Source organism: Hemitrygon akajei, chromosome 16 (assembly GCF_048418815.1).
Source record: "Hemitrygon akajei chromosome 16, sHemAka1.3, whole genome shotgun sequence".
NCBI lineage: Eukaryota > Metazoa > Chordata > Chondrichthyes > Myliobatiformes > Dasyatidae > Hemitrygon > Hemitrygon akajei.
The window spans coordinates 67,984,332-68,010,614 of record NC_133139.1 but is presented as its reverse complement, the minus strand read 5'-3'; the positions used below and the strand labels follow the sequence as shown (position 1 = coordinate 68,010,614).

General features: G+C 39.6%; 1 protein-coding gene across 5 annotated transcripts in view; it reads right to left on the bottom strand.

The window, feature by feature from the left end:
• Window positions 1–7,508: 7,508 nt before the first annotated feature.
• LOC140740141 (A-kinase anchor protein 8-like) overlaps window positions 7,509–26,283 on the bottom strand; it is a 33,375-nt gene continuing 14,600 nt past the window's right edge. Inside the window, exons 2-13 of one of the 5 annotated variants that reach the window (XM_073069079.1) lie at window positions 26,069–26,116; window positions 24,048–24,264; window positions 22,707–23,169; window positions 21,670–21,796; window positions 20,642–20,670; window positions 18,749–18,791; window positions 17,503–17,569; window positions 16,837–16,978; window positions 15,245–15,359; window positions 9,945–10,075; window positions 8,723–8,818; window positions 7,509–8,205 (exon numbers count right to left, since the gene is read on the bottom strand). In XM_073069079.1, the coding sequence (XP_072925180.1) occupies window positions 7,777–8,205; window positions 8,723–8,818; window positions 9,945–10,075; window positions 15,245–15,359; window positions 16,837–16,978; window positions 17,503–17,569; window positions 18,749–18,791; window positions 20,642–20,670; window positions 21,670–21,796; window positions 22,707–23,169; window positions 24,048–24,264; window positions 26,069–26,116 (1,907 nt within the window). In that variant the 3' untranslated portion in view covers window positions 7,509–7,776. Of the gene's footprint in view, window positions 8,206–8,722; window positions 8,819–9,944; window positions 10,076–15,244; window positions 15,360–16,836; window positions 16,979–17,502; window positions 17,570–18,748; window positions 18,792–20,641; window positions 20,671–21,669; window positions 21,797–22,706; window positions 23,171–24,047; window positions 24,265–26,068; window positions 26,117–26,283 lie in introns of all 5 variants that reach the window. The other 4 variants (XM_073069080.1, XM_073069081.1, XM_073069082.1 and 1 more) reach the window with 4 other exon arrangements.

The following is a 26,283-nucleotide window of genomic DNA, read 5'->3' as shown; positions in this document are numbered from 1 at the left end:
GAGCCAGAGGGTTACTACCTGAAGGAGGGTGTGTTGATGAGGAATTGGAGGCCCACCACGGTGCCGGTCGATGAGGATTGGGCGGTGGTAGTTCCGAAGGTGTATCGGGATGAAATTTTGAACTTAGCTCATAAGGGACCTTTAGGTGGACATTTGGGAGTAAGGAAGACAGTGGATAGGGTTATGAAAGATTTCTATTGGCCAAACATGAGAAAAGATATTACTGAATATTGTAAAAGGTGCCATACATGTCAGGTGGTAGGAAAGCCAACCAGATTATCCCTAAGGCACCTCTCAGACCAATACCCGCTTTTGAGGAGCCTTTCTCCCGAGTCATTGTGGATTTTGTGGGTCCTTTACCTAAAACTGCGAGTGGGCAACAGTACCTCATGACGATGATGTGTGCCGCTACACGATTTCCAGAGGCTGTGCCTCTGGGGAATATTAGGACCCCTGTGGTGGTAAAGGCACTTATTAAATTCTTTACCACAGTGGGGCTACCTAAGGAAATACAGTCGGATCAGGGGAGTACATTTACATCCAAAGCATTTCAGCAAATGATGACTCAGATGGGAGTCAAACAAATTTTAGCTTCTGCATACCATCCGGAATCCCAAGGAGCGTTGGAAAGATTCCATGCGACACTAAAGACTATGATTAAAACTTATTGTCAGGAAAACGTTCGAGACTGGGATGATGCATTACCACTTCTGTTATTTGCAGTAAGGGATACAGTTCAGGAATCTCTGGGGTTCAGTCCATTTGAGCTCGTTTTTGGTCACAGGCCCAGAGGACCTTTAACCCTACTTAAAGAGAAGTGGTCTAGTCCGAACGTTCAAGTCAGTGTGATTGACTATGTTTTAAAATTCCAGGAAAGACTTCATAAGGTATGCGCCTTGGCAAAAGAAAATCTTAAAGACTCCCAGACAAGAATGAAACAATGGTATGACAAATGAACGAGAGAGCAAGAGTTTCACGTGGGCGATAAGGTTTTGGTCCTATTTCCTGTAGTTACCAACCGCCTACAGGCAAGGTTTCAAGGACCATATAAAGTGATTAAGAAAATAGACTCACTGAATTATGTGATTGAAACACCTGATAGACGAAAGCCGAACCAGTTGGTTCATGTGAACATGATGAAAGGTTATCATGAAACGACCCCCGCGGTGGTCGGTGCAGTCACGAAAACTGATGAGGCAGAAAGGAGTGTTGAGGAGGAACCAGAGCGGTTTGAAAAGATAAGTATAGTACCCACCAGATTAGAGAACTCTGTTATTTTAGCAAACCTTGCTGATAAAGTCAATCACTTAGAGCCTGAACAGAGGGAGCAGTTAACACAGCTCATTAAACGGCATACAGATTTATGTCCAGATGTTCCAAGAAGGTGTAAAGGAACAGAGCATGATGTGATTGTTACCTCGACCCAGCCTATTAAACAATCCCCTTATCAGATGAATTTGGAAAAGAGCAAGCTAGTAGGAAAAGAGATTGAGCATATGCTAGCTGCTGGTATAATCCGCGAATCCTCTTCTGCGTGAGCCTCTCCCTGCGTAGTCGTACCAAAACTGGACGGTACCATAAGATTCTGGATCCGATTACAGAAAGGTGAATGCTGTCACGCAGACAGATGCTTACCCTATCCCTAGGGTGGACGATTGCATTGATAAAATGGGGAAGGCGAGTTACATCACAAAAATTGACTTGTTAAAGGGGTACTGGTGCGTTCCTTTAATGGACAGGGCTCGAGAAATTTCAGCCTTTGTCACCCCATCCGGGTTTTACGAGTACAATGTTTTGCCGTTCGGAATGAAAAATGCACCAAGGACATTCCAGAGGATGATTGACACAGTGATAAAAGGGTTAACCAACACCAAGGCTTATATTGATGATGTGGTAAGTTTGGAGTGACACCTGGGAGGAGCACATTGAGGCTGTAGGAAACCTGTTTAAAAGAATGTCTGCAGCCCAACTTACAGTGAACCTTGCAAAGAGTGAATTTGGTCATGCCACAATCACCTACTTGGGGTATGTGGTAGGACAGGGGCAGTTAGCTCCTGTGCAAGCAAAAGTACAGGCTATTTCCGAGGTTCCTGTACCCACCAATAAAAGGGCACTGAGAAGGTTTTTGGGCATGGTGGGATACTATCGAAAATTCTGTAAAAATTTTGCGGATATTGCTCTCCCAATTACAAAACTCCTACGGAAGGAGGATAAATTTGAATGGAGCAATTCTTGTCAGAATGCTTTTGAAAAGTTAAAAACCATATTGTGCCATCACCCTGTGTTAAAGGCACCTGACTTGTTAGAACCCTTCTCCCTGGCGACTGATGCAAGTGATGAGGCTGCAGGGGCAGTCCTATTGCAGAAAGCAGGGGATGGAGTGGAGCACCCGGTAGCGTATTTCTCTCGGAAGTTCAATGTGCACCAGAGGAATTACTCTACCGTGGAAAAGGAATTGTTGGCACTTGTTTTGGCAATACAACATTTTGAAGTGTACATTTGTTCAGCGCAAAGACCCTTAATTGTTTACACAGATCACAACCCGTTGGTATTCCTGGCTAACATGAAAAATAAAAACAGGAGGTTATTAAGTTGGAGTCTGATGCTGCAAGAATTTGATATTAAGATACAGCATATTAAAGTGTTACGCCTGTGCCCCCCCCCCCTTTTTGAGAATCGCAAGATCGCTATTAATTCAGGTCAGGAGACCCAGGAAATGAGAGAGACACGCTTGGAATGTTTAGCCCCGCGGCGATACAAAGCTACGGGAAACAACCATTGTCTCTTGGAGACGGAATTGTGTATTAAAATACTGTGCTTCATGGATGCCCTCAGGCAAAGTGGGCTGGTTGGGGAATGGCATCATTCCCCCCCGATTGACATCTGAGACCCCATGAGTGGGGATAAAAGAGGGTCTGCGGGAACAGCCCCTCACACACATGCACCAGGAGAAACGCTAGGAGTTCCGTGACAGCGTTTAACAGCAATAGCCGGTGGAGGGCCCACGTGTGTCCTTTCCCGTTGCCCCGGGATTGAGGCCCTACCACGGAAGGCGGCTTAGCTAAGGAAGAGATCACCACCGACGCCATTTCGAAGGATCGACATCATAAAACGGAAAACCAGACAAGTTCTAAAAACCTCGTCTCTCTCTCCAACCAAAAGCTGCAGCTTGAATGAACTAAAGTGACTTTTATATTTCCATCGGACAATACATTATCCCCTAGACAACGATAGAGCAATTTCTTATTGATTATTATTATACCCGCGCTTTTAGATTTAGTATTGACGATGTATATTATATGTATGTTTGCATTGATATTATTTTTGTGTATTTTTATCAATAAATACAGTTAAAATAGTACCATCAGACTTCAACGGACCTCTCTATCTTTGCTGGTAAGTGACCCAGTTACAGGGTACGTAACAAAAGGAAGTGATAATGTAATTGCTGACTGCTTATCGAGATGCTAAGTTGAATGTGTATCTGTATTGCTCTGTAGTTAAAAAGAACCTTCTGTATTTTGTTAGATTCTGTAATTCTGTAAGACTCTGTATTAGTTAATTTTCCCCTTTGGTGAAAATTCCTAGAAGGATGGGGGTGTTACGAAGGATAAACAACTCTGATGGGCAGGAGGGTGCATAGTTGCCCATGCCCCCCTTTTGGAGAATCGCAAACCGTTACTATTTCGATGCTGCTAACAAGGAGAGTAAGAGAGATAAAAGAAAACATGCCAGGACAGCTGTTACTGATAACAGCTCATGAGAGAGAATGAGAGAGACACAGATAAGAGGTAAACAAGTTGGAACATCTGCTACTGATAAAAGAGGAGAGGAGCCATTGATTTACTGTTATTGTCTTTTGGAGAAGGATTGTTTACTTGGTACTATTCTATTCATTGTAATTCCTCAGTGGACAGCTGGAGTGGGCTGGTTTGATGGGCTAAGTCATTCAAACCTGATTGACACTTGAGACCCCGTGAGTGGGGATAAAAGTGAGGTCTGGGGTGACACCCCTCAGACGCACCAGGAGACACATTAGTGAGCATCAGACACCCACGAGAAAGTGTGGGGCATCGGAGACTGAACGAAGGATCGGTAAATTTTAACTCAGTGTTTATAGTGAGGCCAGTGGGGGCTTGTGTGTGTGTCCACCCCTGCCTGGATGACGAGTCCACCACGGAAGAACGGTCTAGCTAAAGGACGGAGGGGTCATACTTGAATGGCCACAGCAACAACACATCGACGGATCAAGATCGTAAAGGAAGGTTTGCAAGACAATTGCTGTTACTGTATGTGCTCTCTCTCCAACAATCACAACACATTGACCAACAACTACCTCAGCCTGTATGAACTGAACTTTATATTTCCAAGTGACAATTCATTATCCCCTAGACAACGATAGAGCTGGTTTATTATTGATTACTATTATACCCACACTTTTAGGTTTAGTATTGCTAACGTGTATTATCTGTGTATTTGCATTGATATTGTTTTGTATATTTTTACTAATAAACACTGTTGAAAATAGTATCACCAGACTCCAACAGACACTTCTATCTTTGCTGGTAAGACACCCAGTTACGGGGTACGTAACAACTAAAAGCAATCCATTGTGATCAGTTAACTTTCCAGCAGCATGCTGGACATGGGAAGAAACCAGAGTATCCAGAAGAAGCCTATGCAGTAAAGAACATGTAACACCACACAGATAGAGCCTGAAGTCAGGCTTGCGTACTGGACTCTAGTGCTGGGGTACCAGCTCTACTTGCAGTGGCACTGTGCTACCCAAATGTACAATTAACTAGAAATTAATATAGCAGTATATCAAGTTATGAAAACCAAGTGTTAGTGGTAGAGGTTAAATATAAAGGTAGAAAGGATATATACTCAATTTAGCACATTGAAGGCACCATATTTGGAATACTGTGCATGCTGGTCTCAGTATTTCAAGAAGAATGTAAACATATTGGATGCAGTTCAGAGGTTTCTTGAAATAACAACTTGGAACAGCTAGAATAAAATACTCAGTTCTAATGCAGGGTCCTGACCTGAAAAGCCAACCATCCCTTTACTTTTACAGATGCTCATGATTCAGAGTTCCTCCAGTAGTGTTTTTTGGCTCCCGATCCCAGCATCTGGAGTCTGGTGTGCCTTCATGTGGAATGGGTGGGTTGTCTAACGAGGAAAGGTTGCCAGACTGGATTTGTGTCCGCCAGAATTTTAAAAAGACGCAACTGACTTTATATAAACTAGGACAAATGTGAATAGGATGTTTCCTTCGCTGGAGAATTTAGAACAAACGGTTATTGCTTAATAACATAGGCACAGCCATTTAGAGAGAGGAAACATTTCTTTCCTTTGTGAGTACTGTTCCCTCTAAGCTGAGTACATAGCCTTTATTGCCATGCAGCTGATATTTTCTTTTATATAACGTTTTCTGAAAGTGCTGCGTCATTTTCAGGCCATGTAAAATTTTCCTGCTCAGAGCATTGGTTGGTTCACTTAACAATCCCTCTTAATTATTTTTTATAGCTAGCTGTGGGTCAATTCCTCAAATTGCTGTGAAAACGGTCTCTGAATATACCAGTGTCTATAAAAAGTATTCACCCCCCCTTGGAAGTTTTCAGGTTTTATTGTTTTACAACTTTGAATCACAGTGAATTTAATTTGGCTTTTTTTTAAAAAAAAACACCTTCAACAAAAAACTCTCTGTTGAAAGAGTGGAAACAGATCTCTACAAAGTGATCTGAATCAATTAAATATAAAACACAAAATAATTTGTTTCTTACGTATTCACCCCTTTCAAGTCAGTGTTTAGTAGATGTACCTTGATTATAGCTTGAGTCTGCGCGGATAGGTCTCTATCAACTTTGCACAACAGGACACTGCAATTTTCCCCCATCTTTACAGAACTGCTCAAGCTCTGTCAGATTGCAATGGGATCATGAGTGAACAGCCCTTTTCAAGTCCAGCCACAAATTCTCAATTGGATTTTGGTCTGGACTTTGACTTGGCCACTCCAGGACATTAACTTTGGTGTTTTAACTTTGATTTGCCATAGGTCTCTTGGTGGCCTCTCTCACTCATCCCCTTCTTGTAGTCACTCAGTTTTTGAGGGTGGCCTGCTCTAGGCAAATTTATAGCTGTGCCATATTCTTTACATTTCTTGACTGATTTAACTGTACTCCAAGGGATATTCAGTGACTTGAAAATTTTTGTCCATCTCCTGACATGTGATTTTCAATAACCTTTTTTGCAGATGCTTGGAGTGTTCTTTTGTCTTCATGATGTAGTTTTTGCCAGGGTACTGACTCACCAGCAGTTGGACCTTCCAGACAGTTGTATTTTTAAATACAATCAGTTGAAACACCTTGATTGCACAAGTCTCCATTTAACTAATTATGTGATTTGGTATGTCATATTAAAGGAGTGAATGCTAATGCAATCAATTATTTTGTGTTTTATATTTTAATTTAGATCACTTGTTTTCACTTTCACACGAGTCCTTTTCTGTTGATCAGTGTCAAAAAAGCCAAATGAAATCCACTGCAATTCAATGTTGGAAAACAATAAAACATGAAAATTTTCAAGGGTTGTGAATACTTTTATAGGCACTGCAAATGAGGCAGAGTAAGATTGATATTTGGTAATGAAAGTAAGAGTGGATAAAAAAAAATCATCAGGCTCCTTCAATCTGAGCTAATTCCACAACCCATGGACTCACACAAGATCTCGGCAACTCATGTTCTCTGTATTACGCATGTTAATTTATTATTATTACAATTATTTGTCTATTTTGTATTTGCAGTTTACCTTCTTTTGCACATTGTCAAGTCTTTGTATTTTTTCATTGTTATATTTCTTTATTCTATTGTAAATGCCTGCAAGAAAATGAACCCCAGGGTAGTATACAGCAACATATACAAGCTTTGATAATAAATTTACATTTCCAGTATCTTCTGCAAGAATATACCACCTTTTCAGATGCAAGGTATTGGGAAACAATTCGAGGGGTTCCACAAAAATATCTTAGTTCAGGAAAGCAGCATTACTGTAGCAATTTATTGAAATGTGGTGCGTGGCAGACCCTTTGAGCAGTGCCACCCAGCAATTCCCTGATTTAATCCTAGCCAAATCACAGGACAATTTACAATGACTAATTAACCTACCAACTGATAGGTCTTTGAACTGTGGGAGGAAACTGGAGCACCCAGAGAAAACTCACCTGACCATGGGAGTATGTAGAAACTCCTTACAGGTAGCAGCACGAAATCAACACAGATCACTGCTGCTGTAAAGTGTTGTGCTAACCACTACACTACATGATCCAGCAATTTATCACCTTTCTCTTAGCTTACATGTTTACTTAATCATTCTACCCTCCAACACAAGCTATTCTTTTTAAAAAAATTAGGAACACCAGTACGTTATACAACTTTCAATTAGCACATTCACTTTCATGGGCTGAGAACATTCCTTTAACAGGACAGATTACCACATCAGTCCAATTATAGAAAGAATGTTTATTGTAAAATGTTCCACACAAATATTGAGGAGAGAATACGGTCTACATTATGAAAAGCCATTCAGTACAGTACATAGGAAGCATTTACTAGACTCTTGAAACTATGAAACAATCAGCTGGAACTCAAGTACAGCAATAACAAATCTACTTGCAAGTTCAAAACAATGAAAAACGTTAGAACTAATATAGGCTTCGGAGAATGACAGGGGATAAGATAATTTGTCCACATCAATTCAGGAAGTCACGCTAAGTTACTCTAAATCTGTATCAAATGGTAATGCATCAACCTCTCCCTCCAGAATCTTATCTTCATCACCTTCAAGACACTCCTCAGGGTCCTTGTTTGCATCATCGTCTGCTTCTCCCAAGTCTTCTTCAGCTTCAGGGTCTCCCTCTGTCTCCTCCATTTCTTCATCCACTGTATTAACTGGCTCTTCAGATGTATCTACTCCTTCTATGGTGACATTCTCTTCCCCATATTCACCCTCACCACCTTCATCTTCTCCTTCCCCACCTTCCCCCTCTCCTTCACCTTCTCCCACATTCTCTCCACCTTCTTTCTTCTCGCCTTCATTGGTACTATCATTGAGCCCATCATCCTCAGCGTCACCCTCACCCTCATGCAATCCTCCCTCCTCTTCATCTTTGTCATCTGGATCATCGGTGAATGGTTTTTCACCCTGTAGAATTAATCATAACAAATAAAATTCACTATAGTTGACTGGTAATCTAAGGTTTACCACCAAAGGGGTATCATCCAGAGAGTATAGTCCTTTTACAAGAGGCACCATTTTGTTCCAGAGCATTCATAAATCAAAACCTACTTAGAAACAGAAATCCTGAGTATCAAAACTAAATGTCTACTTCATTTCAGAACTAGTTTTATTTGCATGAAGTATTACAATATTACTTGAAAAATGTTTACACAAGCTATTTCAAAATCAGTGTTAGTGCTAGAACAAAGTTATATCAATTCCAGCAAGCACAAAGGAAACAATGATTTGTAATCAAAGTTTAAAGTTTAATGCTTTCAAAGCTAACAAGTTATTGGGATAACGCAACAGAAATTTATCCTAAGCCAAACAGGAATAGAGTCATAAGAATACTACAGAACAGAAACACACACTTCAGCCCAAATACACAACTCTGGCTCCAAAATTATGGAATGCAGACACTATATAAAAATAACATTCTTACCTTGACATATTTCTCTAACATTGTTGCGATGTTGCTGTTATTCAGAATGCTCTTAGCAATAACCAGGCTACCATTTTTGGCTCTGTAAAGAGCAAGCTAGAAAGGAGCAACACAGCATAAACATTGTTAAAATGTGACTGTTCAGACTATGAAAATGTTCTTTTTGGAGAAAAGCAAAGTATACATAACGTTTAGCAACGTGTACACTCATTATTGCTGCTCACTCAAGTTTACCCCAGAACTGATATTTCAAAATAATATAATTTTCAATCTTAGCCAAAGTAATACTGGGCAGAGCAGTGGGACTACCTATATTGCTCATGTAGAATCAGTACACACTGGAGCAACTGAAAGGACACTTCCTGTGTTGCAACCAGTCTGTGATGATTCAACTGCCTGTCAGAATTTATGGATAGCAGTTCCGTTGTTTCAGTACAGCCCTGCTTTATAATTTTTACTAAAATAACACCCTATTGTAAAATTCCTGCTGTCATTAGTGCTGGGAAAGCATATTTGCTTGGAAAGAGTCAAGAGATGATGTATGGGAAAAGTGACTTCACAACGAACCCTTCTTCATTTAAAACATCTCTATCCCCTTGCAGTTAAATCAGTGGTTTGATGCCCGCTTGTCATCACAGCAAGGCAGCTCAGGTAACTCCAGCAACCACAGGCGAGGCAGTTATAGGGGACAAAATACCATAACCCATTGGAAAATGGTGAAAGTACAAGTCTGGCTGTGCATTCTACCCCCACTTCTCCCTTCAAATGAAAGCATGGACACATCAGTGCAAGATAGCATGACTGACCATGGGAGTTTGGGGGGGGGGGGGGGGGGGGTGTTGGAGGTAGATGATTGAGAGAAGAACAGGGTACAATAACAGGGTAGTTAGTACTGCTGCTTCACAGATCCACTGGCTTGGCTCCAATCCTGATCTCAGTTGCCACTCTGCATATTCTCTCTGTGACCACCAGGGTTTCCCCCATGGTGCTCTGGTTTTCTCAAACATACCAATAGGTTAATTGCTTAACTTACAGTATACAAGATAGCAAGAGAGTCAAAGAGAAGCTGATTAGAGAAATTATCCTGTAGGGTGCAGATTAAGGGAGGGCACAGGGTGGGAGGTAGGGAAATAGGAATAATGGGATGGCTCTGTTGGGAACTGGCATGAACTCGATGAGGCGCATTGTGGTGCTCCGATTTATTTTGAAGCTGTTCACTTACTTTTCGGTTCCTGATGTGGTCAGGTGACCTTAAATGTTGTCCAATGAAACCAGTCTGCATTGGGATGAAGAGATCACAAGCCATGCAATGAGCTGCCTCCACCTTCTTCATGCACTGTTCCATACCAAAACCTGCCATAGAACCAGGAGTCAGTGATGGCAAAAGAAAATAAGTGATTAATAAATTGAAAGGATCCCCTACAGTACAGTCTTAAATTGTCCAGTCTATAAAGATAGAAGGTTTTGCAGACAGTAAAACTGAATTAATGTTTTGAGGTCAATGACTCTTCTCCATAACAGCAAGGTTATCCATTTGGAATACCATTCAATTTCCCTGTTCAAATACAGCCTGACCTGCTAAGCGCCCCAAACATGTTCCATTTCACTTCAGATCTCCAGCATATTACAAGTAGTTTGTGATTGAGAACCCACTCAATCACTTTTCATTTACAAATTAAATCCAGTTCCAACATCAATTGTAAAATTCTACCCAGCAACACCCAAAGTTAGAACCATAGAACATTACAGCACAGAAACAGGCATTTTGGCCCTTCTTGGCTGTGCCGAACCATTTTTCTGCCTAGTCCCACTGACCTGCACCTGGGTCATATCCCTCCATACCCCTCTCATCCATGTACCTGTCCAAGATTTTCTTAAATGTCAAAAGTGAGTCCACATTTACCACTTCATCTGGCAGCTCATTTCACACTCCCACCACTCTCTGCGTGAAGCCCCCCCCCCCCCATGTTCCCTTTAAACTTTTCCCTCTTCACCCTTAATCTCTGGTTTTATTCTCCCTTGGCCTCAGTGGGAAAAGCCTGCTTGCATTCACTCTATCTATACCCATCATAATTTTATATACCTCTATCAAATCTCCCCTCATTCTTCTATGCTCCAGGGAATAAAGTCCTAACCTATTCAACCTTTCTCTGTAACTCAGTTTCTCAAGTCCCAGCAACATCCTTGTAAACCTTCTCTGCACTCTTTCAACCTTATTAATATCCTTCTTGTAATTAGGTGACCAAAACTGCACACAATACTCCATATTCGGTCTCACCAATGTCTTATACAACCTCACCGTTACATTCCAACTCATACTCAATACTTTGATTTATAAAGGCCAATGTACCAAAAGCTTTCTTTACAACCCTATCTACTTGTGACGCCACTTTTAGGGAATTATGTACCTGTACTCCCAGATCCCTCTGTTCTACTGCACTCCTCAGTGTCCTACCATTTACCTTGTATGTTCTACCTTGGTTTGACCTTCCGAAGTGCAATACCTCACACTTGTCCGCATTAAACTCCATCTGCCATGTTTCAGCCCATTCCTCCAACTGGTCCGAATCCCTCTGCAAGCTTTGAAAACCTTCCTCACTGTCCACTACATCTCTAATCTTTGTATCATCAGCAAATCTGCTGATCCAATTTGCCACATTATCATCCAGATCATTGATATAGATGACAAATAACAATGGACCCAGCACTGATCCCTGTGGCACACCACTTGTCACAGGCCTCCACTCAGAGTAGCAATCCTCCACTACCACTCTCTGGCTTATTCCATTGAGCCAATGTCTAATCCAATTTACTACCTTTCCATGTATACCTAGCGACCGAGTCTTCCTAACTAACCTCTCATGCGGGACCTTGTCAAAGGCCTTACTGAAGTTCATGTATACAACATCCACTGCCTTCCCTTCATCCACTTTCCTGGAAACTTCCTCGAAAAAGTCTAATAGATTGGTTAAACATGATCTACCACGCACAAAGCCATGCTGACTTTTTCTAATAAGTCCCTGTCTATCCAAATACTTGTAGATCCTATCTCTTAGTATTCCTTCCAATAATTTACCTACTACCGATGTCAAACTTACCGGCCTATAGTTTCCCAGCTTACTCTTTGAGCCTTTTTTTAAACAATGAAACTACATGAGCTATCCTTCAATCCTACATGAGCACCTGACCCGTAGATATTGACATTTTAAATATTTCTGCCAGGGCCCCTGCAATTTCAACAGTAGCCTCCTTCAAGGTCCGAGAGAATACCCTGTCAGGTCCTGGGGATTTATCTACTCTGATTTGCCTCAAGATAGCAAAGTACCTCCTCCTCTTTAATCTATACAAGTTCTGTGACCTCCCTACTTGTTTGCCTTGTTTCCATAGACTCCATTCCAGTTTCCTTAGTAAATACAGATGAAAAAACCCATTTAATATCTCTCCCATTTCTTTTGGTTCCATACATAGCCAACCACTCTGTTCTTGAAGAGGAAGAATGTTATCCCTTACTATCCTTTTGCTCTTAACATACCTGTAGAAGCTCTTAGGATTATCCTTCACCCTGACTGCCAAAGTAACCTCATGTCTTCTTTTAGCCCTCCTGATTTCTTTAAGTAGTTTCTTATTCTTTTTATACTCCTCAAGCATCTTATTTTCTCCCGGTTGCCTATACATGTTATACATCTCTCTTCTTCTTTATCAGAGTTCCAATATCCCTCGAGAACCAAGGTTCCTTATTCTTTTTCATTTTGCCTTTAACCCTGACCTGAACATACAAACTCTGCACTCTCAATATTTCTCCTTTGAAGGCCTCCCACTTACCAATCACATCCCTGCCAGAGAACAACCTCTCCCAATCTACGCTTTTTAAGATCCGTTCTCATTTCTTCAAATTTGGCCTTTTTCCAGTTCAGAACTTCAACCCGAGGACCAGATCTATCTTTATCCATGATCAAGTTGAAATTAATGACATTATGATCACTTGAACCAGTGTTCCCCTACACACACTTCCGTCACCTGCCCTAACTCATTTCCTGATAGGAAATCTAATATTGCATCCTCCCTAATTAGTACATCTATATATTGATTTAGAAAACTTTCCTGAACACATTTCACAAACTCTAACCCATCTAGACCTTTAACAGTATGGGAGTCCCAATCAATGCATGGAAAATTAAAATCCCCAACAATCACAACTTTGTCTCCTGCAGTTGTCTGTTCTCTCTCTGCAGATTTGCTCCTCCAATTCTCACTATTGGGTGGTCTATAATACAGCCCTATTAATGTGGTCATACCCTTCCTGTTTCTCAGCTCCACCCATATGGCCTCAGTAGACAAGCCTTCTAATCTGTCCTGCCGAAGCACTGCTGTAATATTTTCCCTGACTAGCAAAGCCACCCCCCCACCCCCCCTTCATCCCTCTGCTTCTATCACGTCTGAAACATCGGAACCCTGGAACATTGCACTGCCAGTCCTGCCCCTTCTGTAGCCAAGTTTCAGTAATGGCTATGATGTCATAATTCCACATGTCAATCCTCAGCTCTTCTGCCTTTCCCTCAATACTCCTCGCATTGAAATATACACACCTCAGAAGATTATTACCACCACACACCACCTTACTATTTGTGACTTTGTATGAACTACTAACATCATTTATTTTTACCCCCATTCCACTATCTACTCTAGCACTCTGGTTGCCATCCCCCTGCAAATCTAATTTAAACCCTCTCCAATAACACTAGCAAACCTCCCTGCAAGTATATTGGTCCCCTTGTAGTTCAGGTGTAACCCGTCTCTCCTGTACAGGTCCCACCTGCCCCAATGATCTAGAAATCTGAAACCCTGCCCCCTACACCAGTTTCTCAGCCACGTGTTCAACTGCTAGAACATCCTACTCTTACCCTCACTGGCACGTGGCACAGGCAGCAATCCGGAGATTACTACCCTCGAGGTCCTATTTTTCCACTTCCTACCAAGCTCTCTGTACTCACTCTTGGGGATCTCCTGACTCTTTCTACCTGTGTCATTGGTACCGATGTGTACCACGACATCTGGCTAATCACCCTCCCACTTCAGAATGCTGTGCACGCCAGAGACATCCCTGACCCTAGCACCTGGGAGGCAACAAACCATCCAGGAGTCTCTCCGTCATGACCACAGAATCTCCTGTCTGTACTCCTGACTATGGAGTCCCCTATCACTACTGCTCTCCTCTTCTTCCTCCCTCCCTTCTGCACTGCAGAACAGACTCAGTGCCAGAGATCCTGCTGCCGCAGCTTGTCCCAGGTAAGCCATCCCCCCCCACCAAAAGTATCCAAATCGGTATACCTGTTTTGGAGGGGAATGGCCACAGGGGAACCCTGAACTACCTGCCCTTTTCTCTTCCCTCGCCTGACGGTAACCCAATTACCTGTGCCCTGTTCCTTAGGTATAACTACCTCCTGGAAGCTACTATCTATAAACGGCTCAGTCTCTCGAATGATCCGGAGGTCATCCAGCTCCTGCTCCAGTTCCCTAACGCAGTCTGTTAGGAGCTGCAGCTGGATGCATTTCTTGCAGATATCGTTGTCAGGGACACCAGAGGTCTCCCTGACTTCCCACGCCCAGTTCAGGTGTAGTAAAGTTTTAATTTAATAAACTTGACAGTCTTTTAAGCTCCACGGCTGCAAAACGATTTTCAGACTTAGTAAAACTTCTTGATAAGGATGGGAGAAGGAAGAAGGAAAGGAGCAAGAATGATAAGTAATATAAGTAACTATACCAATATCTGGCCTTTGGATCACTAAGTATTTAAACATAAATATTTATACTCCGTTTGTGCAATATACAGCTTTTCTCTTTGGAGAAAAGGAGGCTGAGAAGTAACTAACAGAAGGGTGTAAGATTATGACAGGTATTTATGAAGTGGATAGCCAGCAGTTCCCCCCCGAGCCCCAAGAGTGCCAATGGCTATCAGAGTCCATTCTTTTAAGATGAGTGGAGGAAAGTTTAGATGAGATGTCAGATAGTGATATTTTTATTTTCAAAACAGAAAGTGACAAGTTCCTGGAACACATTGTTGAGGTGGTAGACATTAGGGATTTTGTTCTGGAGCTCTTAAATAGGTACATGAATGAAAGAAAAATGGAGGGCTTTGTACTATGATTAGATTGATCATGAAGTAGGTTAAAAGACTGGCACAATATCATGGATCAAAGGGCTTGATCTGTGCTGTACTGTTGTATGTTCTGTGTCCCAAATATCTGATAGATTGAAGAACAGGGAAGTGGGACAGAACAGGAGTTGAAGCTTATTATCAACCACAATCATTAAAAGGCAGGGCAGAGCCAGATGGACAACTCCTCCCTACTGATTTTCTTGTGCACAAGCTTAAATTCTTCAGTTCCTGCATTCACAGAGTGCTTGCCTACTGCATCACTAAATCATTGTGGGAAAATAGAACAAATTGCTACAATTTTATACCTTGTACAGATATAATTTAAACAATATTAAATACAAAAGATATTTTGGTTTCCAGCATACCTTGAAGTACATTGTGCTGCTGCATTAGTTGCATTAATTGCTTTTTAAGAATAGTTTCATCTCCTATCTGCTCTCGACGCTTTTGTGTTTTCTTATTCTTGTTTGAAATGTATTCCTGAAACAAAATGCAAAGACAATTTGTATATAAAAGTTAGTATTTAACATCTCCCACTCTCACTGATTGCAACTAATTAATGACTGACACGGACCAGATGGGGTACTTGCAGGATCTCAGCTCTGCACTGATCAGTCAACTGGCTCAAGGAATGAATCCATTTTCACATGTTGACTAGTCACTGATGTTGAACATGTGTACAGGTGGCCCCCAAGTCATGATGGGTATGTACTTAGAAAATACTTATGATCTTCCATAACATGAAGCTGTTTTATCTGTGTACGCATTAAAATAAGAGTTGAAGGGAAAATAATTTGTGCTCATTTATTTACTTACTTTTTCTCTTCCTCACCCTACACAAATTCTGCATGAGCTAGTTTTATTCTACACCTCAAATTTTTGGAGTGATTTACAAATTCTGTAAGAGTGGACCCCAACAGCCATAATGCAGGGGTCATCTGTATATGCAAGTAAAATGAGACAGTTATAGCACCTGATGGTTATAAAATTCAAAACTGCACAATAGGTACAATCATTACTTTAGTTAAGCACCAAAAAAGTAAATTTAAACAGAATTATCTTCACTACCAAGTCTGAAAATATCTACATTTTCTTGCGCATTTTCCATGGTAGAAAGCACTTGAATCACAGTATAAAATACATTGAATGAACTTTAAATTTCAGTAGGATCAAATGATAGTCAATATCAGTTTACTAAAATTTCAAATCACCAGCACTCTCTGAATTTAGTTCTCAATACACAAAAGTTGCTCAGTTGAAAACAATTAATGAAGTTTGTCACATTTTAAATGAGAAGCTTTGAAATTCAGCTGCTCAAGTCAACAGATTAATAGAAGTGCCAGCAAATCAGAAGATCTGTCAACACATAATCAATACATTGTAGTTATAAATTACATGGCAAAGAATACTAATCTAGACTCTGTATTAGGTGTCATTTTTACCAGGGAACAGGTTCTAGTTCACAATTACTACCAAGTAATCCATGATCCATGAACACATTTAGCACTGCAGAGATGTAAACAAGGAAAGCATGTAACTTGTTACAAGAGTAGCACAAACAAAATGCTGGAGGAACAGGTCAGGCAACATCGATGGAAAGGAGTAACGAGCTGACATTTCAGGCCTTGATCCTTCAAACCTGGAAAGGGGGAAGACGACAGAATAACAAGGTGGCGGGGTGGAAGAAAGTTAATGTGTTGGTGGACGAGGATATGAAGTGAGAAAGTAGGTGGTGATAGGTGGAAAAGATAAAGGGCTGAAGGAGAAATTTGATAGGAGTGACTGCAATTGTATAATGCCAATATACGTAATCAAACCTTACAATTTATTCATCATTGAGGCAAGTCATTGAGCATTCAACTGAGGGAGCCAAATAAGGATCAGGTTTTAAAAGGAAATGCCTCAAGCTTTTATATCCTGAAATCTAAAAAATTCAAAAACACTTCAATATACATACATCCAAGAAGTCAGCAGTTTCAGGTTTGAGCTTGGACCCAATAAATTTTAAAGTTTCCTTATGAAATCTGCTTTTCATGTGATTAGCAATTTCTTCATCTTCAAACGTACGAAACTTACAGACTGAACAGGCATATGTTATCCTGTAAGAAACAAAAAAATTAGCTTAGGAACTCATCCTGCCCTGGCCATACTCATAACCTAATGAAGTATTTTCTTACTCTTCCAAGTACATTTGATTTGTATTTAACCAAATGAAATTACATTTGTAATATTAAGATCAAACTTAATTATAAAGGTGACTGGCAAAGCAACTAAGATATACATGTCACAGACATTGCTTATCTTCTATCAGATAACTGAATGCTCTTAATTTGAATAATCTTTTCGATTGTACTTAACATTGCACTCTAAAATGACTTGAGAGTTGTGTACAAGAGGACGACACAAGTTCATCCATACTCGTACGGTTCTGCTACTGTGGAAAGCAAGGGCAGAAACAAGAAGGATAATGCAGTTTCACATGCCAAATCAATCAGCTTTGATCTTTTAAGTAAACTACATGGAACTCTACTGATTATACTGCACATTTTTTAAAAAAAAGTTGATTGCAATGTTAATCTCCCAACACTTCTCAAACTTGGCTGCAACTACCCTCAAGCACTACCTCTCTGCAAGACGGTCACGATTCTTCTTGGGCTTGCCAGTCTTTTTCTTCTCTTGCATAGCTGGAGCTGTTCGAGGGGGGGGGGGAAAAAATAGTAATGGGTAATACCGTTATTACAGGTGTTAAAACGAAGCCTAAATCAGGCTGAACATTTGTAAATGTATTAAATGTTAATTGCCATATTGCACTCAACCTCCTCTTCTTGAATTCTATTTTTGAGATGTACACCTTTGCATCTGGTAATACTCCTGTAAATCTACTCCACGTATTTTTCTGTGCCCGAATGTTCTTTTTCTCATTTGGCCGTCAGAAGTGCATGCAATATTCAGAAACACAGGCTAACAATGGGTACAGCATATATCCTCAACTTGCTGAAATAAACATTAGTTCTCCTCCCCCCCCCCCACTTCTTTAATGATATTATTAAATTCTGGCACAATATTTAGAGACTAGGGGTATTTTACTCCCAGATTATTTTGTTCCTGAAAAATGTCTTTTCCTAATACAGCTGTGATTTTCTTTATTGTTTGTTTATGTAGAGATAACAGTGCAGAACAGGCCCTTCAGACCCACCAATACACCAATTTAACCCTAGCCTCATCACAGGACAATTTACAATGACCAATTAACCCACTTACCAGTACAACTGTGGGAGGAATCTGGAGCACCTGGAGGAAAACCCCAAGGACACAGGAAGGATATACAAACTTTCTTACAGAGGGCTCTAGAATTGAACACCAAACTCCGACACCTGAGCTTAATTGCTTCACATTAATCACTCTGCTACCGTGGCACTTGGTGATTAATTTTGACATCTAGGACTGATTTCAGATAAGCAATTTGACCAGATGTTGTAATAGGGGGGGATGAGGGAGAGGATGAGTGACAAGGTAGAACAAGATCAGCTACAAAGTAGAGGCCTTAGGGATTCTCAAGGCAACAATACAGGAAGATTTAAAGGATCATTGCAGAATAGCTTCCCAGCATCAATACATCCTCTCCCAATCTACAATGATCATCTGCAAACACAGGAATCACAGCAAATTCTCTTTTAATTCAGATGTATTTCTACTGGGACAAACTTCATTAATTAAACTCCATTAATCAGAAAATGCTCAAAGTATGAGTCACTCCAAGAAGAATAATGGAAAAATGATGAAATTTACACGTAATATAGACTGGCATATCAGTAAATTGATACTACTCGGTTATGCAACAGACTGTAGGGTTCTGTGACCAAACTTACAACGCTTTGATTTCTTTTCATTAGGATCCTTGTCCTCACCGCCCTGAAAAAGACAAGATTAAGATTAGCTTTATTTGTGGCATGTACATCAAAACACTGAAACATACATGTGAAATGAGGCATTCATGTTAATGACCACCACAGTCGGAGGATGCGCTAGGGTCAGCTCGCAAGTGTTGCCATGCTTCCAGCACTAACATAGCAAGCTAATAACTCAATAACCCAAACTTCTTTAGAATATGAGAGGAAATGAGACCACCTGAAGAAAACCCATGCGGTCAAATTCTTTGCACACAGAGGGAATTGAACCCCAATTACTGATGCTGAAAAGTGCTGCACTAACCACTATGCAGGTACATTAAAGTTTAAAGTGCATACTAATTTTTGCACACCTCTTAACTCCAATTCTAACACCAAACTTTGCTTTACCTACCACAAATGTAATTTTTCCAATAATGATGCTGGGCTACATTTTCAATTACAAGAGTGCACTATAAAGAGATAAAACTCCATATCAAATATTAGACATGGACTTTTATTTCTTTCTAATACATGCTCAGAGATCTCTCCACAGTGAGATAAACTCCATATTTAGCAATAACTATCAATTTTGATAGTGCTGTCGGTTTACTCATTTAGAGATACAGCACATTAAAGGCCCTTCTGGCCCAATTAAACCTACGTGATCAATTAACCTACTAACCCATAAGGAACGTGGGAGGAAATGCACGCTGTCACAGGGAGAATGTACAAACTCCTTACATACAGTGGACCTAGGTCACCGGTGCTGTAAGGGACATTACTGTGCCTTTGCAAGATGCTTTATTAGCCACAATTCAAGTTATCTACCGACTAGAGGACAGACAGAAAGAATGCTAATCCAAAGTGTTTTACTTCCATGTGAACCAGATTAATCCAATGTTATCAAAGTGTGGAAATTGAATGTGCTGCTATATTGCTGTGTTAAACCCAAAGATCACTGTAAGCATTACAGCTATAAGGATTCTATAACCTATTCATAAATGATATTTTTATTCAATGCATATAAAATTTTATCACGCTGAAAATTCAACCAAGAATTTTTCTGCCGTTTTATATTCACCCAATAGTCCAAATGCCTCACATTCTGTGTAACACTTTAAAAGACACCATTTTAAAGACAAACATCTATAGATGTGCTGCCAAATATTGGTCGGCAGTGTTTACCCTCCTACCTCACTATATTGAAACAAAGTCATGTGATTAAACTAAATTTACTTAGCCAACAGATCAACCTGTGTCAACTGAGATTAAAGACTTCAGAGCACCACTGTTTTGCTGTACATTGAGCCAAAGGGAAGACCAATAATTTGGCTCAAATGACAAATAGGGAATTTAATGTGAGTAAATCTAATCAAACTTGCTGTTAAATATCTCCAATAAAAAGCCACCAAGAGAAACAGTACATACAAAACCACTAGACAGCCACAAAAATTAACTGGGATCATCACTGCCCTTCAGGAAAAGAAACTTACCTTTTCTTCAGCATGGCAACTCTAATCAGAGAACAAAAGGGCAGGTTCTTAACTGTTAACTTTAGATTGTTTTGCAAGTCACTCAAGTCGAATAACAAATAGGGATGGACAACTATTGATCACTTTAGAAGAGAAATCTACACCCCATGAAATAATCTGTAAAGCCACAATGATTATAGGTAAAATGTAACCATTCACACAAGTCTTTCAACAGAGATTTTACCTAACATTGAGACATTTTCTGTCTCCTCACTATCTTCATCACAATTCCTCATTTAACCACCAAACAAACCTTCTGGGTTTAAATAACAGCAAAGTAAATCTACGTCTTTCCTGGTTGAAGTACTTTTAGAGAAAGGTCAAATGAAGCCATACTTACCGAATCAACTCCATCGTCTTCTTTATCTTCTAAAACAAAAACAACAAAAATAATCACTTAAGAGGTAATCACATCTGATCAACACAGAAGGGTTTCAACTGTAGAGACAAAATTGTGCTAATGCTTCCAAAAATGGCAACATTACTTCACTAACATGATTTAACTACAATCATGATTTCGAGGGATTAACTTAATTTGCATACATCCCAGACAAACATTTTAGTCTGCTTACTGATCACACAACATTCTCAATTCAACATTTCTATCTAAAATATTCTCTCTGCACAATCCTGTAAATTATAACCAATTACATACTTAACACCCTGCACTACAGTGGTCAACATTTAATCTCATTCCTTGTAAGCTGTATTTAAGCACATAAATAGAAGTAATCAAAATGGCCCTGGAGCATGCTCTTCCAGTGATAAACTTACCTGCCTCATCTCCATAATACCTCAGAGTACAAAAATATCTCTGCTTTGAGTATACATAACTCAGAGAAAACAAATTCCAAATATTCAATTTTTAAGAAATTTTCTTCATCTGTCTTAAATGGATAGCCCCTATTTTGGAAGTGTTGAATTCATCCACTAGGGAAATAGCCTCACAGAATAGCCAAGTCATTTAACAACTGATTGTTTCACTTTGATAATTTATTATTCTTTTAAATTCAGATTATAAGAAAAATTGGCATACCTCACAAAAATAAGTCTTTGAACCAAAGTTCAATTCACTGAACTTCCACTGTACTACCTCCAAGGCAATTTTTTTTTTGAAAAAAAATTGTTCTCAAGTAAAATCACCAAAACTGTAGGCCAAGTGTACACTCACCAAAGCTCTCCAAAGTTATAAAGTGGCTTTACTTTTGTAGTCCCTTTCTTTTTGTAATAAAGATTCTGTTTACTAGCTTTCTGCATCTTCTCTGTTCAGCATTTATACTCCAATTTAAATAAGCAGACAAATTTACACATACTTCTCCCTTTGCCAAGGTACAAGGTCCAAGTAAGTAACAAAGTAGTGTACGGTACCAGCATCATCTTCACCTTCACCATCACCATCATCATCATCTGTTTTTGCTTGCTTGTTTTCTGGGTCTTCAGTACTACTTGTTGACTGTTTCCTCTTTCTGCCTGGACCACCTATAACCTTCTTTCTCTAATAGGAAACAAAGACAGCTTACATTAGAATCAAATTTCAACTTCTTAAATACTTACTTATGTCAAAGGCTGAAGTTAAATTTACTTATGTCAAAGGCCGATTTTTATAAATTCCAGAGTTTCTTTAGGTTCAATTTAACAAAGGCCGGAAAATTTATTATAAAATCTTATATTAACAGCTGGAAGCTCATTGACCTGTTATTCAGATCAGAATCAGGCAAATGCTATGTAGCTAATTACTGCTTGAAAATGCAAAATACAAGTCAGGTTATACTACATATTCTTCACTACTATCAAGATATTTTTCCACAGCATATTTGTAAAGAACAATTAAAAACCTAACCAGAAAGGTTTACCCCTAACCCAGTGTCCCTGTATATGAGGCTGATTCCCATCAAATGGCAATGATAGCACCATTAATCAGCTACAACCAACTTCATGCCTCATCTGTGAAGTCCCTAAATAGCCAGCAAAGCTGTAATCACGCCAATATTCTATGCCATGTCTCATTCATTGGTAACAGCTACTGCTTTGCGAGGAATGCAAGAGTAGAGAGAGAAAACAAGACTTTTATAAAATGTTGTATCAAATTGAAACACCACACAATAAATTACTTTGATGATCCTAGAAAGCTTAAGAACAATTATAATAATTTTTTAAAAATCTGAATATTTATCCTAATTCTCAACCAAGGCAGCTACAAATTCTTCAAAAACTGAAAGGAGTTTGAAAATTATATTGAAGGTCAGGCACATTAGCAGAATGAAGACCTAATTTTATATTTAAAAAGGATAATGGGCTCTGCACAAAAAAAATGGCAACTTTTGTTTTTTTAAAATCTTTTACTGTTTAATCCCACAGGCCACTGAATAAAATAAAATGTTTTTGTTTTTAAGAAAGGTACTTACGCCTCTGATTCGTGGCTTGTCTCTCCTTCGCTGTCTGCCACCAAACGCTCTTGCCGAGCCTTGAGCTCGGAACAGGTCCATGGGGATAATGTTTGGGGAGAAGAGCGAAGGGAGGTTTCTGGTGGAGGAGGCAGCATTGTAGCCTCTGCCTCCCATTGACAGCTCATTCCAGTGTGCAGACATCCGCCTGGAACTTCCAGGCTGCATGTAGGGGTCATTCCAGTTTGCTCTCCTATTTGGAGCCCAGTCTCTAGACCAATTCTGACCCCGTTGGCTACCATATGCTCTGTTGTGGTACTGATCTCTGCGAGTCCCGTAGGAGTTGTCGTAGTGGTCATAGTGACCTCCATAGGAATCGTTATAATTAGGTCCAGAATCACCGTAACCATAGCCGTAGCCAGATCTGTACGGATCATGGTCATTCATTGAAGACCTGGAGTCATAGGACTCATAAGGTGTAAACCTGAAAGAGTTGCAGAGCAAGCAAGGAATCTAATCAGTAGCTGGAAAGGACGATGGCACAAGCCTGCCAATCAGTGAAAGCAGACTAAAGACTAAACAGGATATTTCAGGTAATCATGGTGTTTGTGGTTTTATGTTGTTGTCTATAACAATGTCCAAATTAGTAACTACAGTAGCTAATAGATTTGAGTAACAAAAATGGTATACATTTCAGTAGTGAAGCAAACAGCTTCTAAATGTTCCAAGTTACAATTTTTCTTTGTGGGAATGGGAGGGGAAAGAAAAATAAACTTCGGCCACGTTTAAAAGACAAATTACTCTACTATCGAACATTTACTGCAGCCCTTGATTATTTTAATTTGCTGTAAATTTAACCTAATTTCTGGAAACACTGGGCATTTTATAACAAGTTACTACAATCTATACTCTTCACGTTACCAAGCACAGGTTGCATTGTAGATGAAAATCCTTGAAGACCCATTCACGTTCCTAAAACAATTAACCAAACCTAGGGTCAATTATGCCGACAATCCAGGTGTTCTCAAAATGATTCGAGTGTCTGGCACAAAATACCAAGTGAGACATAAGGTGGATTAATTTTGGTTTAAACAATGCTGGTTAAATTTATGTTGTATCCATGCTCAAACAAGTTCAAGTTTCAATATGGCAGCATTAAAATGTAACATGAATAAACCAGTGTTTTCTCACCATATTGTAGGCAAGCACCAGTTTCTCTTTGGGGCTGGGCGAGAGGGGGTGGGGTAGAAGTAGAGCCCACACAGATGCTAGCCTATTTACAAGTGCCACATCAGTCTCAAGTCCAATTTCTTGAATTTTTTGGTACACTATTTTACCAACTAGTGACCTTCCAGAAGATACCTGTTATATTGGCCTGAAGACCGAGAAGAGGAACCTGGTGTGTTATCACACTCTAGCTGAGAGAGCATGTCCAGGCGTTGGTTGATCTTAGCGACGATGGTTTCTGTGTTAGGGTTTTTAGGAGCATCCCAAGCTTTATAGCCAGAGTTATAGCCATAATTTCCTGAATAATCTCCTGAATTATCTTGGTTGTAATTGTAATCATAGTCATCATACCCTAACAGGAAGAAAAGACACAATCAGATATTCATACTAAAAGAAAACAAACATAACAATAGAACCAGGTCAGTTAGCCATTAAAGTCAATTCTGCAATTTTAATCCAATCATAAAAAGATCCGCTCTTTATCCAAAGCTAACTTATAATTAGCAAACTCTTATTCAAGAAAGCTTTTTTGAATAAGCATGCAGAATGGGAGCTAACATGGAAGAAAATAAAGAGGGAAAAAGATAGTTTCAGAATTCTAATACACTTGGAAAAAGAGCTTCCCTATTGCACACTGAAGTGATCTAGTTCCAATTCCCCTTTGCTCTCAATTTTCCATTGCAGAGAACCTACATCAAATTTCAATTTTTATTTTAAAAATATTTGAGAGAATGCAATTCAACTTTATAACACTTATTTCATTGAGGGCAAAGCTTGCATTCAAGGTCAATATTTTCATTGATTCAGTTACAAAGCATGGAAAGAGACACTTTGGCATAACTTGTCCATGCCGGTGCTCCAAATTAATTTTCAAAGGGAAGTTTACGACTCTGCTGGATCACTCAATGGCATTCCATAAATCTATTTTTTCAGGGGTGCTAAGGAGGGAAAGAGATGGTCAACTGGGAGCAAGCCAAAAAGAAAACTTATCCCCACCCCAACATTGCATTTTCCTTATTAAAACCTTCTGTATTTAAAATTAAGTCACAGCAGACTCCTATCCCCAGAATAGTGAGCATCAAGACAACTGCTAATAGTGGATTCCGGTTAATTGGGACACATTGGGACCAGTACATTTTGGCCCAAGTACATTTTTAAGTTTCAAGGAAATAGTTCAAAAGGTACAAAGACAAACTACCGTTTAACTAAGTAACAAAGTATCTATTTAAATGAAACAGAACAAATTAAAACACTATCAATGCCTCCACAGTACTATAAAACTGTATTAGTTCCTTAGTTATCAATGGAGGAATTTGACTGACCGTAAATGAACAAAATCAACGCAGACACCTAGTGCAGGTAACAGACTGCCTTCATACAATACTTTCCACAACTGTATCTTCCAAATCTTTGTTTTCTTTGTAACATTCAAAATGATTGTCCATACTTTCAATTTTTTCATAGTTCCCAACTTACTGAAGCACCAAAATTGCTTCATTTTCCACTCACTACCATTTCTGATATCTCCAAGCTTGAATGCTTGAAACCATCATGAACAAGACAGCTCTGACTTGACTTACTGCTCATTTCTCGTCAATCATCAGCGACAATAAAAAAAATTACCGCTTTTTGAATGCAAACACACAATTACGGGAATCTCAGCTGTTTTCTCGATAGCTTTTGTTCTTTAGTGTTGTCCCTAATAAGTGGCTGCCTCGATTAACCGGAATCCACTTTACTTATTGACATAAATTAGATAGATATTTGGATTTGTAGCGTTGGGCAAAAAATTTTATTAGCTAAAAAAGGATCTAATGCTTTACTGGCATATACAACAAATAAACTCCTTGAGCTTCCAACTAGGTGCAGGTATTGACTATAACCGACGTTTTGATGACAAACTCCGCCATCTTCATCCCATTGAAACATCAGTTATAATCAATACTTGTACCTGGCTGGGAGCTCGAGAAGAGTCTATTCATCTTTAATAGCTGGTGTGAACTAGTTAAGAGTGATATAAAAATCTATACATTAAAATCATATGCTTGCAACTATGATGCACATTATAGCATCAACTACAATAAAAATATTTTAACCCAGATAATTCTGATTCCATTAAGCCTACATATTAGTGATAAAATTCAAAAGATAATCACCTTGACCATCGTCTCCTCCTGTGTTCCAAGAATCGTCTTCTCCATACTCTAAGAGAAACAAAAATCAGACAGTAATTGTGGTGGTTAGATTGACTAATTAAAAATAAAACCATAAACTGATAATCCTCCACATATTTCAATGAATGCTGACAGGCTGTCTTCAAACAACTTTGCTTTAAACTGAAGAGATGAAAATCAGGCAAATCTAGGGTTAC